This window comes from Parasteatoda tepidariorum, chromosome 8, assembly GCF_043381705.1.
Source record: "Parasteatoda tepidariorum isolate YZ-2023 chromosome 8, CAS_Ptep_4.0, whole genome shotgun sequence".
Taxonomy (NCBI): domain Eukaryota; kingdom Metazoa; phylum Arthropoda; class Arachnida; order Araneae; family Theridiidae; genus Parasteatoda; species Parasteatoda tepidariorum.
Genome location: NC_092211.1, coordinates 72,386,973 through 72,404,263, shown reverse-complemented (window position 1 = coordinate 72,404,263; position 17,291 = coordinate 72,386,973). Strand labels below are relative to the sequence as shown.

Below are 17,291 nucleotides of genomic sequence, written 5' to 3'. Positions count from 1 at the left end.
ATATATATATTAAAAATATAGGGAGAATCTGGGAAATATGACCCCAATAGTTTGATTTAAACAGAGGTTCAAAGTTTGAACCATTTAATGTTAATGCATACTTTTTGCGTATTTCGCCCTACATCAAGAACTTTTTAAGTGAATTAAAAAAATTTTGCACACAATGAAAAATTCATTTATCTTAAAATAATTCTTAGCAAAAATGACTTTTAGTAAATATTTATTATTTTCATAACTTTATATAATAATAGTCGAAAAAATTTTGAATTGTAAGATTTACAATTTTCCTCACCATTTTAAAGTTTGTAGGTACTTTAATAAAAAATACCAAATTTGAACGATATCGGTCTTGAGAAATTCTGTCTTCAAAAATTGAATTTTAAAAACACGACTTTTTTCAAATTTGCTTTTTCAGGAACTATTTGACCAAGTTTTTTATTATCTTTCTTTTGATAAACGAATTTTATAGTTTAGTACAAAAAATTTTTAATATGTTTAAAAAGCTTTCGAGTTGTAACGAAATACGCAGAAAGTAAAATTAAGAATAAAGGGTCCAAACTTTTGACCTCTCTTCTTATCTAATTATTAGGATCATATTTCCCAAAGTGAGGCTACCGTCCATATTTTGGGGGTCAGAAATCGGAATTCATTGGAAAAATAGAGTATATTTATTCCGAGAAAGTACGTTTTTGCGTCTGATTTCGCAACTGACAATATGGCTTGCTCGAGCAAGCCAATAATAAGATCTTATTATTTAGCGTATGTGAGGCCTCGCAAACTTAGGTTTTAAAAATAAAGATCAAGGTAGGGACGTGCATATTAAATTATGTATACAAAGCCATATCATTACATTTTCTAAATCAAAAATGACGTAATCCTTATTTGTAAATTTAGTAATCAATATATTAGTAAATTCTTCAATGTAACGAAAAATATAGCTTTAAATCGAAAAACATATATTCTGACAGACATCTCAATACAGACATTTAAATCTGCAGGATTTATATATAAAAATTAGATCATAACCAAAGTATTAGGTTATAAACCAAAATTAGCCCTTTCAGCATGTCAAATTATTAATCTGTAGTTAAATTTCAACGGGTGCGCATAGCGGTCCTCGTGACATCTTTTGTTACCAGTTTTACAGTTAATAATTCTCAAACTAAGCGACGAATGTTACATTCTTTTTACATATCTTCATAATTTTAGGTGGCTCTTACGATTTTTTTAATGTAGAGAATCATTCACTTAATGTTTTACAATTAAATTAGCATTAGATACGGAAATATATAGAAAAAGAATATAATTATTTTTATATGGATATTAATTTTATATCGATAATTTATTTATAGATTTAATACTAGATTCAACTTTAATTTAGCATAGTTAGAATAAATATAATTAGGTATATAGGATATATTAATAGAACTTAATAGGACATATTAATAGAACAGCATTGATGCCTAGTATATCACATGTCAATAATATTTAGAGCCGATATTTTAAACATTAAAAAAAAAAAAATTAAAAGTCAAAATGTTTAAACGAAACCTTCATCAACCAATCTAATCTATAGATTTCTCCATTTTCGTATTACATGTTATAAAATAAAAATGTTTCAATTCATTTTTCATAAAATGTAAAAGCATAATTTTACTGTAAAAATTTAACAAATTATATAAAATTTTTATAGAATTTTATAAAAATGTTATAAATTTTATATATCACATTCACAATTTCATAAGATTTATGTGAATTTTATTCCAAAAGTTTCGTCTGCCATTTTTTTTAAATTCCATTTTCTTAAATTCCATTTTGCCTTCATCAAAGTAATTCGTTATTAATTACTCAATTTCCCATTCATAATGAATTCATATATTTTCGTTGAACTGTCTCTATTAATCCTTCTAATTCAAAAATGTGTTTTTATCAATAAGAAAAAAGTGGTAATATCTTAAAAATTTTAATCTAAAAAACTATTGAAAATATTTTATTAATAGGAAAAATTAGTAATTAAAAATAACGAAGAACATTTTTTGTTTTTGCTTACCGTTTTCAACATAAATTCATCAATATTTTTATTAATTTTTGATTATCATCGAACGTTGAAAATTTGAAAGAACTTTTCGCTTATTTTAGTGGGGGAAAAAGTCTGCCAGCAAAACATAGCATTAAATTTGAGGATATTTTTATTTTGTTTTATATATTTTTTATTACTGATAAAAAATTTAAAAATTATAGTCTGGAATCGAATCTGCTATCAAAAAATTCTTTTTAACTGGTTAGGAAACATTTTCCAATGATAATTATAATCAATTTAATCATTTTTGTTGAAAAATCACTTTGAATTCTATATCATAAATATTTCTATAAAAAAAATAAGGAAGCAATATTTTGAAATTTTGAATCTTAAAAGCTGTTAAAAGTATTCTATTGATATAAAAATTAATGAATGAAGATAACAAAAAACATTTTTATTCTAACTTCCCACAATTAACATATTCATCGATATCCTTTATAGCCTTAAAATCTAAAGCAAAATTTATTAGAATGTTTAATTTTCCTTACAAAAATTATAAGCAGGAGAAACACAACATTAAATTTTGCGTTTGGTTTTTTCCTGATAATATAAATTATCGTCTGGAATTGAATTATAGGAATGAAATTTGTTATCAAGAATTGAAGGGAAAAAAAAGAAAATAATAAATTTTTATTAAGAAAGGAAACATTTTCCATTCATTATAAATTCAAATTTTTTTGTTGATTAATCTCCATAAATTATTTTAACTCATAAATATAGTTCTTTTTAATAAGAATATGGAGGGAATATTTTGAATTGTTAAAACCGTTAAAAGTATTTTATTAAAATAAATATTTGAAGATTATAAAGAACACTTATTTTTACTTACGATAGTTAACAATGTAGATATTTTGATATATTTACTTGCATCACGAAAGCAATTAAATTAGTCTTAAAAATACGGAAACAGTTTAATCTACTCTAATTTACAGTGAAAAAAAAGCTAAACTGTAAAAATATATTTTTTGAATTTAATTACTATGCTTTTAAATTACCCTTAAAACCTTTAAATTAAGCTTAATAAAAATATTAACAATCTATTTCAAGTTCGAAAGTTTAGGCCTAATTGATGTTGCCAAAAATCTGAAACCAATTGAATAAAGAATGTGTTGTAGTGATTGTTTCACATTCCAACTTTTGACCAATTCAGAATTATATGACAAATGGCAAGTTCTACTCTGTTTTCCAAAAAATGTTTCCAGTTAGTAAGTTTCGAAATCATTCATCTATTTCCATTCTGTTATTTGTATTACAGACAACTGAATTCCCAACATATTGACGTAATATAATTTTGATACACTATTTTTGATTTTTTTTTCTTCTCATCTCAAAAACAATGAGTATTCTTACAAATAAAAAATTCTAAGTTCTTTAAGGTCACAGCAATTTAATTCTTTTTTTGTAACATTTGAAATAATAATATTTTAACAAAAATGATGTATATCTTGAAAGTAACATTGAATTTAAATCCCTTAGAAACAATCCCTTTTCCCGCATTGGCAATTTAATTTATTTTTCCTATTTAAATACGAGACATTTAAAAACAAATGAACTATAACGTAATAAAAGCTAGAACATTATAGATTGGCGGCTATGAAGTTGTTCATATCCAGTGATGTAAAGTATTTTCACAACTGGGGAAAGTAAGGTTAAAAATATCAAAATCGCTTTCATAATCCGAAAAAATATAAGGTGAGAGGCGTTTAGTTGAAACAAAAAGTTTTACCAGAAATTCAAATTATTTTTGATATTTTTCATCCGCCTTCCGAACTAATGCTTCAAAAATAGTTTATATAATTTATAATCCTTAAGGTATACGCTTCTTTGGCTTTATTTTTGACAAGAATTCCAAATATATAAAAAGTGTAGATTGTATAGTGCGGCTTTAAAAAGAACTCCTCCAGACTGAAAGTCTGGGGCTTTCTGCGGCCATGGTAACAAGCGAGAGCATATTTCTAATGGGGGTGAAATGAAAGAAGGAAGGCGTCGATTGGTTTACTCACGACGACCTACGCTAAGACTATTCACCCCACACCAGTATTCGAAGTGACCTTTCCTCGTAACCATAGTACCCGCCATGACGCGAGACGAGTGTCTGGAGTTCTCCTGAAGGCAACACTATAGAACGCCTTATAAATATTTGAGTCCATCGCCATTAAATTGACATGTAAGTGATTTCCATTAATGTACAAATGTGACTTCCTTTAAATCTATGTTTTTCAAAATTCGAGTCCCGCAGTGGACTGATCGTTAAGACACGGTTCCCAGCAGATCACCGAAGTCAAGCATCACTGGCTGCGGTCAGTGTGCGGGTGGGTGACCACTTGGATCAGTCTGCGTAGGGACCGAGGGTGTGCGGTATNACTTTACTTGATTTTATTCTATTAATGTCTAAATTTCAGAAGATGAGAAGCAAATTTTTCGCCCCCTCACTTTTATTTGGAAAATAGATTCAAAGATGACATTTTTTTTTAGTTACCAATTTTTATTATTTTTGAGCATTTTGAAATTTCAGAAGGGGCGGAACAATATGTTCGCCCCCTCATTGCTATTTCGGAAGAAAATAGAGTAAAAATTGGAAATAAAATACTTTTTCTACTTTTACTTTACTTTTCCAAAAGTCGAAAAACATATAAATCGCCCATAACAGAATAACTTGATGTATATCTCTTCAAAGCTGAAAAAGAATAGCTTTTTTTTCCCTCTAAAATTACCTATTTTACTAGACTTCGTCTTGGCGAATAACTAAGTATCAGAAGAGACAAGGCACGTAAATGTCAGAGGAATATAAGGTTTTCTATTTCAAAAATAGCTTCAAAATTGAAAGGAAAAAAAATTTTAAATTACTGATTTTACTTGACTTTATTTTTGTGAGTGTCTAAATTTCAGGAGGGGCGAAACGCATCGTTTGCCCCATGATCTAAATTTTAGAGGAGACCTCTGCCACTGGGTCTGACGCAATCAACTACATGCAGCTGAGGCCTTTCCCCTTCTCTGTAAAGCGTGTTTGTTCTTTTAAGAAAGGAAAATAATTTGTGAAAAGGTGTTTTACCGTTATATCTATCTTAACACAATTTCTTTCCTACACATATATAATTAGAGTGCTTTATTTTGAAAGAAAAAAAAAACATGATGTGGTCTCTTCATATGGGGCCCCCTTGACCGTCGGGGCCCCGGCGTAGTTACGGCCCTGCGGGCTACCCCTTCGCAGAGGATCAAAATTGTGATGGCATGTCTTCGGATCATCCTCCGGGATGTTTCCCAGACCGTCGCCAATAGCCCATTGTGCAGCTCTAGTGCGACGTAAATTAACAACAAACAAATCATATTAATTAGTGAAAAATTTAAATTGATAACAAATTCTGAATTTATAATTTCAAACCCAGTTCTAAATGGTGCATATAATTAAGAAAGTTCTGAACATATTGAGAGAAGATTTTTTACATTTAATAAATATTAAAAAGTTGTTGTCAAGAATTAGGATCGATGTCCTATTTTTTTTTTCTTCCTAAGGTTTATAAAATGAGTTAGTTTTCAATAGGAAAAGATGTTTCGTACATAACTGCCCATTGCTGCTTATTTAGTAAAAATGTCCATAAACTTGTCGCTGAGCTTGTCAATTTAGTTTTTGAAAGATATTTAATATTAAAAAATAAAAATTTAATCAAACAGTTGCATCATTAAAAAGAGACAAATAAATTTTTCATTGTTTTATTAAAAATATTTACAAAGCTTTTAAACTTTATACAACAGAGCATTATTATAAAGAGAGAAAAAAAAAACAATTAATTATTTTTTGCATTAAAAAAAATAATTTACAATTAACAAACAGTCTCTTTGGCACTTGTAAAGATATGATCATTAAAAATATTTACAAGTATGATGTACCATGGTAGTTTATATATACACAACTGGAATGTATGTATGGAGTTGAAACTGAAATCGATCATTCTGTGCCAGTGAAACATTTGCATTTGTGCATTTAAAACAGTGAGATCAGATGGAACTCAAAAATATACATAAATTAAAAAACAATATAATAATTAACAGCTATCACAATCAGTTAATTTTTAACAATCTGTTTTATATGCACTTTTATGTACAATAATAAAACCGCAATCAATAAAATATTATAGAAAAATATTAAATAAATAAACTTCAACTTTAAATTGCTATTTGATTTTTCATCCTTAATTCAAATCTCCACAAAAGCGTCTTTCAAATTTTAAGTTTTACAAACTGAATTATAAATTTTATAAATGAGTTGAAACAAAGAATCGGTTGCTTGAATTTCAAAATCTATGTCTAACTCTTAGGAAATGAAATGAAGCTTTTTGTGCGTTTGATTATGAACCTGGATGTGTTTCTATCACAGCTGAAAATAAAGTAATTTTAAACAATTGAAAAAAAACAATAACAGTTATAAATGTAATTAAAAAGTTCAGTCACTTGGTTTGAACCGTGATAAATAGAACTCACAGTCTGTGCAGTAAATTTTAGGAGATGTGACAGGTTTACTATGACACAAATTGCATGAGGATGGCGAATTAACGTTTGCAGAATCAGAATTTTCATAGTCATAGCTCCTGCCACTTTCCACTGGGTAACTATTACTATAACTGTTACTCAAAATCGGTATTTCACCTTTTCCTGATTCCACATGCTGTTGATAAACTCTTTCAAACAAAGGATTCGATGAGAAATCAATTTCATCATATTCTGCGCAAGCAACTAGAACAACCTCGTCAGAAAATGTCACTGTTTTCTTGGGCCCTTGTTTCTTTTTTGGAGGATTGCTTAAGCTTAGCTGTTCCATAGGAGTAAAACCTCCATCGCTAGGTGAGGTCTTGATCATTCCAATCCTTTGCAAAGCTGTCGCGTAATCAGGAGGTTGAACTGGTCTTTGTGATGCGCTATTTTCAGCAAGTGGTAATCCAACTGCATGAAGTTCTGCAGGATGAGAAGTTGGTTTCAAAACGGATTTGATAATTTTGGAAGGACTATCAGAAATATCAGATGAGCTTTGATAGTTAATCTCACTAGGGTTGTTATAATTAAAATCAGACCTAACTTTTAAAGCAGATTTCAAAGGCACACAGTTAATTTCAGTTTTAATCAATGATTCACAAGGTAAATTTTGTGCATCAGGAGTTGTATTCTGATTGTCCACACTTGACTCTCTTGAATCCCGAGAACTAGATACATTAGGTTGAACAGTTAGGTTTCTGTTTTCAACAGTTTCATTTTTCAGAAAAGATGGTAATTGTGGGACAACTGGCTTAAGAACTTTTTCAAATCTTGAAGCCAAACTTTTAACACTGTTGGCAGTGTTTGTAGCTTGCACTTGATGGATTTGATTAGATCTATTTGTAGCTTGTGCTTGAGAGATCTGATTGGATGCACTCGGATGAGATAATTGATGAATTTGATTAGATGTGTTTGTCAGGGACATTTGATTGGATGTATTGGTATAAGGTGGCAGTGGAGATGCGTTTGTATGAGACATTTGGAGGATATGATTGGATGTATTTGTGAGACTCGTTTGGTGGAACTTATTGGATGTGTTTGTAGCTGGCACTTGATGAATCTGACTGGATGTAGTTGCATGAGGCACTTGATGAGTTTTATCATATGAGTTTGAAGTTTGCATTTGATGATTCAGGATGGAATTATTTATAGCTTGAATTTGCTGCACTTGATTGGGTGCTTCAACTTGCAGACCTGCACTAAGATTTGAAGAACTTACTCCATCTACTTCAGAAATACTTTCTGGGAGAAGCTGAAAAATATTTACATTTTTAAAAATGAATCAACACAATAGCTCTATTAATTGACTGAGTTATTGATACAAAAAAAAAAACTTTCAAAAATAAGCTATTTTAAACAATTTGAGTTAAGGTTTTTGATACTTTTTAAGCTAAATTAAAATGAGGTAATTAAATAGATGTTAAGAATAGATTTAATGACAGTCTTGGAACTAACTCAGAAAATATTTTTAAATGCAAAAAAAAATTTTTTTATTAGGTATAAAAAAAAACTTCACTTTAAATGTGATTTATGTCATTTGCAATAAAAATATTAAATCTGTTTTAAGTGATAAGTGATAGATATAATAAGATAAGTGATAGATTAAATAGAATTAAGTGATAATGATAGAAAAATAAGTGATAGGTCAAAAGAAAAAGAAAATGTTTAATTCTTATTTCAAAACATTTCATTACATACTGCGTCACCTTACTATTTATACAAAATATCTATTTACATATCTATTATTTATTTATTTTTTTAGTTTCCTATTTTTATTTTCTGCGTTAAATTTGAGTAATCTCAGCTATTTTATTGAGTTAAAAAGTGCAAGTGAAATTTAACGAAACAGTAATTTCTAATTTCAGAAAGAGTAACTTCCAAATTCTCAGAAAAATCTATTTAAAACTTACTAATACTAAGAAGATAAATGAAAGGTACTCTCTCTAGCTACTACCAGTAAATTAAAACTATTACACTAGTAATATTTGCCAGAAATATTTATTAAAGATGGGTTTTTTTAAGGATTTCTGGAAATAAAAGAGCTTTATCATACGGTATCCTCAAATGCATAAAAGCATCAAAAATATAACATCACTCACCTTTTAAGTGTTAATCTCTATGTAAAGCAATAAAAAGAGAAATAAGAGATTATAACCAACGAATAAGAAATAATACATTATATATTTCATGCAAAAGTCATGAGACTTGACCTGAAGACTTTTTAACTAATCAAATAAATATTATGAGGAATTAAAAATTATTAAATTTCTTGATGTTAATTTATGAAAGTGAGTTAAAAAGAAATAAAATGTGAAATTTCTTTATTAAAACAAATTTTCCATTAAGAATAGTCAATTTTAAGTTATTTATTTTAAGTGTATAACAAAGGTTGTAAAAGTAATTTGTTGAACAAATATTTTATTGAAATTAAGTTTATTGTTATTATTAAGACATTCAATTTATAATAAATATTCCAAATTTTCAATAACTATGGTTGAATCGTTCCTTTCGTCATTTAAATATCGTTTAAAAAAATCTTCTATTTACTTAAATAATATAACATATTTATTCTCAGTCAGTTTCAGCATTATTTCTTTTAAAAACTTTTTAGTAAACAAAATTACAGTAAATTCAAAAAATTTTCATCACATGAATTTGCAAATCAAAAAGATGTCTTAAGAACTAATGGTACATATTTATGAAAAAATATTTCTAAAACATTTGTCTAAAATAAATAACAAACTTGCATGCTTAACAACAAAATAAAAACAGCTTTATAATAATAATATTGAGGGATATTATAAATCGACTATGTCAACCTTCATCTATCAAAAGGTACCTCAAGATAGAATCAAGTTAACATGTATATATATACTAGTTATTATATTATATATACTAGTATCTTATATATACTAGTGATTTGGTACTCAATATTTATAGTGGTAGTTACGCCACAATACCTTATGTTTTGAACAAGAATAGTTATTAAGATTAATTTCCATTCATTGTTTCAGCTAGACTAAATACAAAGACAAAATATATAGTAAAGAATACTTAGTAGGACAGACTAAAAGAAAATGTTTTCTTTATTTATTTTTACTTTTAACTTTTGATAGGGATGATAATACTGTGAAACCCCAGGAAAGACCACTTCTATGTAACGACGTCCTCTATTTATGGCCACTTTTAAGCGGCACAGAATTTTTTTTTACATAGGTTTTGTATAGAAGGAGAAGAGGAAAGACCATCAAAACCTCTCCCAACGACCGGGCTATCTTTCACACCAAATACGGAAAAGGTTATTTAGGGAAACAAAAAATATTAACAAATCAAATAAATAGTTCAAAAATATTTGTGTGAGGCTCTTATTTGGAGCTCTTTTTAACGATCTCTAAAAGAGATCTACAACGTTATGCTGCAGTCAGAGTGTACTAAAGACGAAGCTTTCAATGATTTATTTATAGTTAAAATTAAATTAGAAAAAAAAGCTTTTTAAGAAACAATTAATCATCCCAAACAAACAAACCTTAAAGCTAACTAATTTTTATGATATAAACTTAAAAACATAATTGTTTGTTTATTCAAAACAGTTCTATCTTTCATAATTGATAAATTTGCTTTTACACATAACTATATCAGTAGAAATCATCTTTATTGACGCTAAAGGTTATTTATCGATCCAGTTTTCATGACACCAACACAAGTGCCATTTCAGCCAGAAAGTAACACTGAGTAAAATTAAAAGCGCTTGCAAAAATCATGTACCTTCGATAACATTTTGAAGTTAATGGAGATAACCCCTAAGAACTCCATTAACAATCATTTTACTTGTGGAATAGAAAGTGGTCGCTCTCGAGAGGTTTCACTGTATACTAAAAAAATTTCTATAAAACAAGAAATTTGATGAAATAACAGAAGTGAATAAATTCTAAAAAGTAATTACCTTCCAATTCTTTTGGTAATAGTTAGTTGGTTCTTGCCTCTGATATTCAACAGCTGAAATAGAGAAAAACAAAATTAGAAATGTTTAAGCTGATTACAATTTATAAATTTAAGAAACATTTGTTTTAAAACTAACCTTTGTTAGGTATTTGGGGCTTCATTCCTCTATCAAGATTGTTTGGCTTTATTATAGATTTTATTGGATCTTGTTTGCTCAAAAATTGTTGTTGCTTGCTCTGCAATTCTTTTAGCCATGATGTACCTTCTCCATGAATGGCTAATTTTGGAAGCATGGACAATCCTTCCCTTTCAATGCTACTGGAACAATTCTGCTGATTCATATTAACTGATGATTCTTGTTTTTGTGACGATTTGTTCAAAACTTGTTTTCTTTTAGCTTGTAATTCAGCAAGGAACGAATTGGTTGGCTGTGGAAGATCCAAATCATTAGCTTGTTCATCAGAATTTTGATGATAATTATTTACAGAAAATGAATCTTTTGGTACGGTGTTTGGTTTGATGGGTGAAAGTGGAATTTGAGGGGTTAAAACTGGAATTGCAGATGGAATTAATCCTGTTTTAGGATAACTAGCATCAATTGGTTTATACAATGGTAAAGGTGGTAAATTTTGTTCACATTTTAATGTACTTGTCATAAAAGGTATTTTAGAAGGTTTTGCAATTGTATTGTAACTAGTTTCAATTTGAGGCTCTTGAGGTTTTTTTCCTATTGAGGGAAGTGTGTGAATCAACTTGAGTTTAGGACTTGGTAATGCTGGAGATTGGACACTAGGAATATTGACTTTCAATGGTAGGGCTCTATGTGATAAGTCCTTCTTTACAAGAGCATGATGGGGTTGATAAACATTCCGTTTGATTTGGGCTGTTTTAGTATCGTTGGGGCTGCATTTAGACTTCACACCTGATGAGTTAGATGGAACTTCTATTAAGGCATCATCCAGGAAACAGTTTATTTGATCTGTAGAATTAGAATCCTCCCTAAGATCTGGTAAGCTCCGATTTTTGCGTTTCATAAAGTTACCCATTAACTTCCTTTTAATTTTGTGTTGCTTTTTATCAGGTGTTGTAATGGGTGAGAGCAGGTCTCTACTTCCAATGTCAGGTGCAGAATTTCGACTGTTTGCCTGAGGAACCTGAGAAGGTTGTGGTTTGGGAGGTTTTTTCTTTGCATCACCATCACCTTTTGGTGGGGTATCCTTCTTACGAGTTGGGGATTTAGCTGGGACTCCTTCAAAGCTTTTCCTATCATTACTTGAGTGACTTTTCCGTTTGGGACTGCTCTCAGATAGACTTTTTGGCTGATCAACATTTTTCAACATTGTTTCATTCAAAGCCTCACTAAGACTTGTATTCTTGCGTTGTTTATTTAAGAAATCTTTATAAACTTGGTCATCTTTGGCTTTTGTTGATCCAGAAGCAGCACTTTTCTTCTTACTTCCTTTCTTAGGCAAAGTTCCATAAATTTCAATATTTTTTCCAAAATTATCACCATCATCAGAATTAGGAGAGTTCTCTTTATTTCCAGATTTAGAATGAGTGCTGTCTTTGCTACTTTGCCTACTGTGCTTAGAGTGTGTGCTATCTCTACTTGACTGTCGACTGTGATGCCCAATGTGATTTTTCTGTTTTCGCCTTTCATCCAATTCGTGGTCTTTTATCCTTCTGTACAAATTAGAAGACCTCATCACACAAGTGCTGTGCTTCTTTTTTGCACAAATTAAAGATTTAGAATTGTTGTATGGAGCTTCCATGGCAGCCCTTGCTCGAGCTGTAAAATAAACAACATTAGATTAAGAACTGAAATTAATATAAGTTTAATACAACAAAGAAACTAATTGAGAATTTGAAAATTTTTATTTCAACTTACCAGCAGCTGAATCACTCAATAAGGCAGCCATTACTAAATCACCATCTTTTTCTTTTTCGTGAGACTTGGCAAGCAAAAGATCAGCTTCAGCACATAATTTATCACAGTCAGGTGGTCCTAAAAGTTTAAATTAGATTTTTAATAAAATCCATTTTTAAAAAAAAACTTCATACAAATAATTATGTTTCAAACTTTAAGCGTTTAAATTAAATAAAAATCGCAACTCAAAAAGTTTAAACGTAAGAGAGTATTGAAAATATATTTGTGAAAGAAAATTGTTTTATTATACGCTCATTATGCTTGTACAGTTTATTTTAACGATATTTCCGACAACTATTTGAGTGACTTAGGCGTCAAAATTGGGTAAATGCTTCTTAGAGATAAAATTTGGGAAATGGAGAAATGAGATAGCAAAATGCATCACAGGTCATTTATTGAATAATAATTGCAACATTTTAGATTCCGGAAAACTAAAAAACAAAAATTGCTCATATTGAAGTTAATGAAAACAACTGCTACAACAATAAAATAAAAAACTTTTAAAGAAATTGCAAAAATAGTTAGATTAATAAATATAACTTAATCAACTTACAAAATAGTTAATTCTGAACTATGAATGACTTTCAATTAAAGCGTTTAGTTTATAAAACAATAGCAAGTTCTGTTTTACTTTATTAATTATAATTTAAGTACTTAACTTAAAACTAACAAATTAATTTATATCTCAGTCTCAAAAGTGAATTAGATAAGCCACAAAAAAGTCTATTTTATTTAGTTACAAAATTTAAAAATTCTGAAATGTTTTCAAGTTTCAACACAATCTAAAAAGGAATTACATAACACATTATAACCGACAAACTAAATTTTTGAACTAAAAATATAATAATTCTGGTTTGTTATTGTTTTTTAAGATCTTTGAGTAATCTAAAATAAGCTTTGAAATAATCTAAAATAAATTTTAAAAAACTAATAAACTTTGATATAAATTTACTATTTTATGAAAAACCCTAAAATGTGATGGGATATTGTAATCAATTGAACAAGAGCTGGATGCATGTAACGCTGCACTAAATTTGAGATAAAAAAAGATACAATGCTTTGTATGTCTGATTCTGACTCAAAAAAAATATATAATAAAAAATAGAAGTTTTTATGGTATCTCAAAATATATAGATTTTCTAAAATTACACCTACCTAAAAACGGGTAAACTTTACCCTTAAGTGGTGATCCATATCCAAAATAAATAAGAGAGGTAAAAACTCTCTTGTGAGTTGTGGGCATTGTTTTGCGATAAATTAAATAGGAGCTGTTTTTTTTTTTAACAGAGCCACACAGAACAAAATGAGATGAAGAAATTCACAAAATAGGATGAAGGATTTAATCAAACGACATCAAGTATCTTTCCTACAAGTAAAGAAGAAAATACAAATTTATAAATTACCTGAATCATCTTTAGTTACAATACTCAATTTCTTGTTCAAATCATTATCTTCTTCTTCTTCAGGAAACCAATCCTCAGGTATCTGCGTCAATCTTGGCTCAACCTTAACAGGAGAACCATTAACTGATGGATAACTATCAGAGCTGGACACTGAGAAAGAATCATATCCATGATCAGAAGAATTGGTGTCTTGAAGCTGTGGTTTTTTATTTAAACCCAAAAGCAACCTAAAACAAAAATTATTCTTGAACATTTTTTTAACAAACATTTTAGGTAGAATATTATTTATTTTTACACTGAAACACTAAATAATAAAGCATTTGGACAATAAAAGCTTACATCTAGATAACTTTTCATAAACATGTTAGAAAATAGGCTTATCCTCACTTTTCAATTTTCTACATATTTAAATGTTTTGCATCTAAGAGCTACTTGATAAAAAAAAAGTTTATTTCTTTGCATTGTTCATGGATCTACCATTGAAAATTATTTTCAGAATTTTAAAAAAAATGGAGCAGAAACTAATTAAAGGTAAAAGTTAAACTACTATTTATTCCTAATCATTAAGGTTAATTAATTATGAAGGGTGGTAAAATTACAACAAATTGTTAATTTTTTATAGTCTTTCCATAAAACCTAAAACACATCTTTTACTATAAACATATACATTGAACAGTATGTTACACCTTTTATATGAACTATCATATCAAAAGGAAAGGCTCAGAGGGAGGATCATTTTATTAGATTTTTCTTCTGAATTTGTGAAAATCAACTTTATATTGTATTGAAATATCAGACAGCAATTTTTAAAAGATCAGTGAAAACTGCTCTTTTTAATAGTGCATAAACTAATAACACAACTTAATAAGAATAAATTAGTACTTAATGCTTACTAATAGCCATAATATTGAACCTATAATAAAAATTATTGAATATAGAAGTAAAACAACTGCAAGATATTACTATACCTTTTCGAAGCAACCACAGCTAAGAAAGGATTTTCAGCAGAGTTGCAACTTGAAGAACTGTTACGGTCACTACCCCAAGATCCAGAATCTCTACGAATCAGCCCATTGTCCAGCTGGTTGTTCAGTGGACTGGGTTTACTGCACTGAACATTGTCAAATGACTCTAAACTACTACTGCTGTTCCTGTTGCCAATAGCACTTTGACTGTACGATCTGCACAAAGTCATCTGTCTCTTTTGGTGATTAAGAACACTTTCAACGGCTTTCCTACTGATGTACATGTCACTCACTTCAGCATCTTCTTCAGTAAAAGCTGAATCACTGTCTTTTGCTGCATCAAAATCCTTAACTGCATTAGAAATATCAAGAGCATTATACATTTGCAAATCTCCATTGGGTATGACGCTTCTGGTACCATTGCTTGGTAAGTTTGCTGGCAGAGGCAATTTTGAAAAGTCAGCATGTTCATTTGACTGCTGTAAAGAGTTTAAATACTGCAAATTGCTGTAAACTGGTAAATTTGAATTGTGATTCGTTTCATAAGCATAGTTCATGAAATTTGCACCAGATCCTGTGTTTTTTATCGTAAGTCCTTGATCTGCGATCTTATGTGCATTGGATGAATACTTGTCTGGCATGTAATTGTTCACATAGGGATCTTGAGCTTTAGCACAAATTGTTAAACCATATTTTGGTTTTGAATAGGAACCCATTTGAGAATTTTGGAACTTGAGATATTGATTTATCACAGCTTGTCTTTGGTTCATCACAGAAGGTTTGTTACAAGGATCACATAGAACACCATTCGGATGAATATGATCTAGAAGGAAAAAAATTAGATGAGTTTTGATTTAAAAAATCGTTTTTTTTAAATTTAATTACTGTTTTGTATTGAGCCATAAATTGTAATTTATGGCTCAATGCAAAAATATTCAGTGCCTGTGCTTTAGAAAAGGTTGAGTTTTAAGGGTTGAGAATTGAAAAAAGTCTTTTTTTTAACAAAATTACCAAACAACTAGTTTAAAGGAATGGATTGTGCATTCCTTTTTTTTTAAACAAATATTGTAATATAACAAAAGAAAAACTCTAAAAGTTAGCTCAAATATTTTGAAATTTAAACATTTACAATAAAAATTTCGAATCATGACTTCATTTATTCGCAGATATAATCTTTATTCGTTAGTCTAATTGCTTAACAGGGTGCATATGTTCATTTGACAAACAAAAAGCTCATAATATAATCATTACATAAACTGAATATAAGAGAAAAAAAAATATAATTCAACTGCTTGTTAAATTTCCATAATTACAATAATAAATTATTTATAAGACAAAATTATATTTTCTTGCTTAATTTGTATTTCTTATTAATGTAACCACTTTTTTTTTTGGACGCTGTGTTTGTTTTGTTTTAAATGTAATGAAAGAAAAGGAAATAGTTTAAGTAATTTAATTAAATAAAACTCCAGCATGTCAAGAGGAAACTAAACTAATACATACCTTGTTTCATGGATGAAAATGAGCTATCTGGATTGGCAAATAATAACAAAAGTGGTTGAAAACGCCCCTTTTGGCATTTTTCAACAACTTGCTCCCAGCTTGGCCCCACCTAAAAATAAATAAAATAAAATTAAAGTTGATAATAAATCAAATTTTCAGTCCACTTTATTTTCCAAGCATTTAACTTTCACATCAATTCAGAATTTTTAATAACTCAAAGTAATAGATAATTTTTACTAAAACCTTAAAAAAAGATAGTAAATAAAAATCTTATAGAACAGTTGCAATATTTTAACAACCTGATAGATAAAATTACTTATTAATTTTTTTTCTTTCATAAAATCATTTTAAAAAATAGATAAGGAATACAAATTGAATCTTAATAATAATTACCTCTCTTACGGTAGCATCATCAAAATAAATCCAAACTCCTAATTTTGTATGGAAGAAAAAAGTTGAGTAGTGCTTTCCATAATAGGTAACTACTCCAACCAGTTGATGAGTTGTAGCATTGGCCCATTCAGAATCATAAACGTTATGAAACATCTGTTAAATATAATAAATAACTATTAGACAAAATATGTAATTCAAAGATCTCTATGAAATTTACAACATTCTTAAATTTGTGTATTTGAGCATTGTGTATGTTTTCTTAACTTCTAAAATAATAGAATACCAGTAAATGTTTTAAAAACACATGAAAAATAATGGACATTACGAATAATTTGCAAGCTCACTTGCAAAAATATGTTAATGCTGCATAGATCAAACTCGTGAAAAAAATTTTTGTTCACTTACGTCTTGTAAGCCCAGGTACATTCCAATACTGTGGAAAACATCAGTGATGTGCTGAAGTGTTGGTGATTCAGAGTCCCATACTAGACCAATGCTTACTAAAATAATGAAATTATACAATTCTGTAATTAATGATTGCAAAACAAAAA

The 17,291-nt window shown here is 28.9% G+C and overlaps 1 protein-coding gene across 2 annotated transcripts in view; it reads right to left on the bottom strand.

Moving 5' to 3' along the window:
* Positions 1–5,775: 5,775 nt before the first annotated feature.
* LOC107448674 (uncharacterized) overlaps positions 5,776–17,291 on the bottom strand; it is a 53,177-nt gene continuing 41,661 nt past the window's right edge. For both annotated transcript variants that reach the window (XM_016063971.4, XM_021146330.3), the window contains exons 9-17: positions 17,146–17,240; positions 16,741–16,893; positions 16,348–16,456; positions 14,848–15,667; positions 13,880–14,106; positions 12,438–12,554; positions 10,686–12,338; positions 10,551–10,603; positions 5,776–7,859 (exon numbers count right to left, since the gene is read on the bottom strand). In XM_016063971.4, coding sequence (XP_015919457.2) covers positions 6,522–7,859; positions 10,551–10,603; positions 10,686–12,338; positions 12,438–12,554; positions 13,880–14,106; positions 14,848–15,667; positions 16,348–16,456; positions 16,741–16,893; positions 17,146–17,240 — 4,565 coding nt within the window. In that variant the 3' untranslated portion in view covers positions 5,776–6,521. The remainder of the gene's footprint in view (positions 7,860–10,550; positions 10,604–10,685; positions 12,339–12,437; positions 12,555–13,879; positions 14,107–14,847; positions 15,668–16,347; positions 16,457–16,740; positions 16,894–17,145; positions 17,241–17,291) is intronic.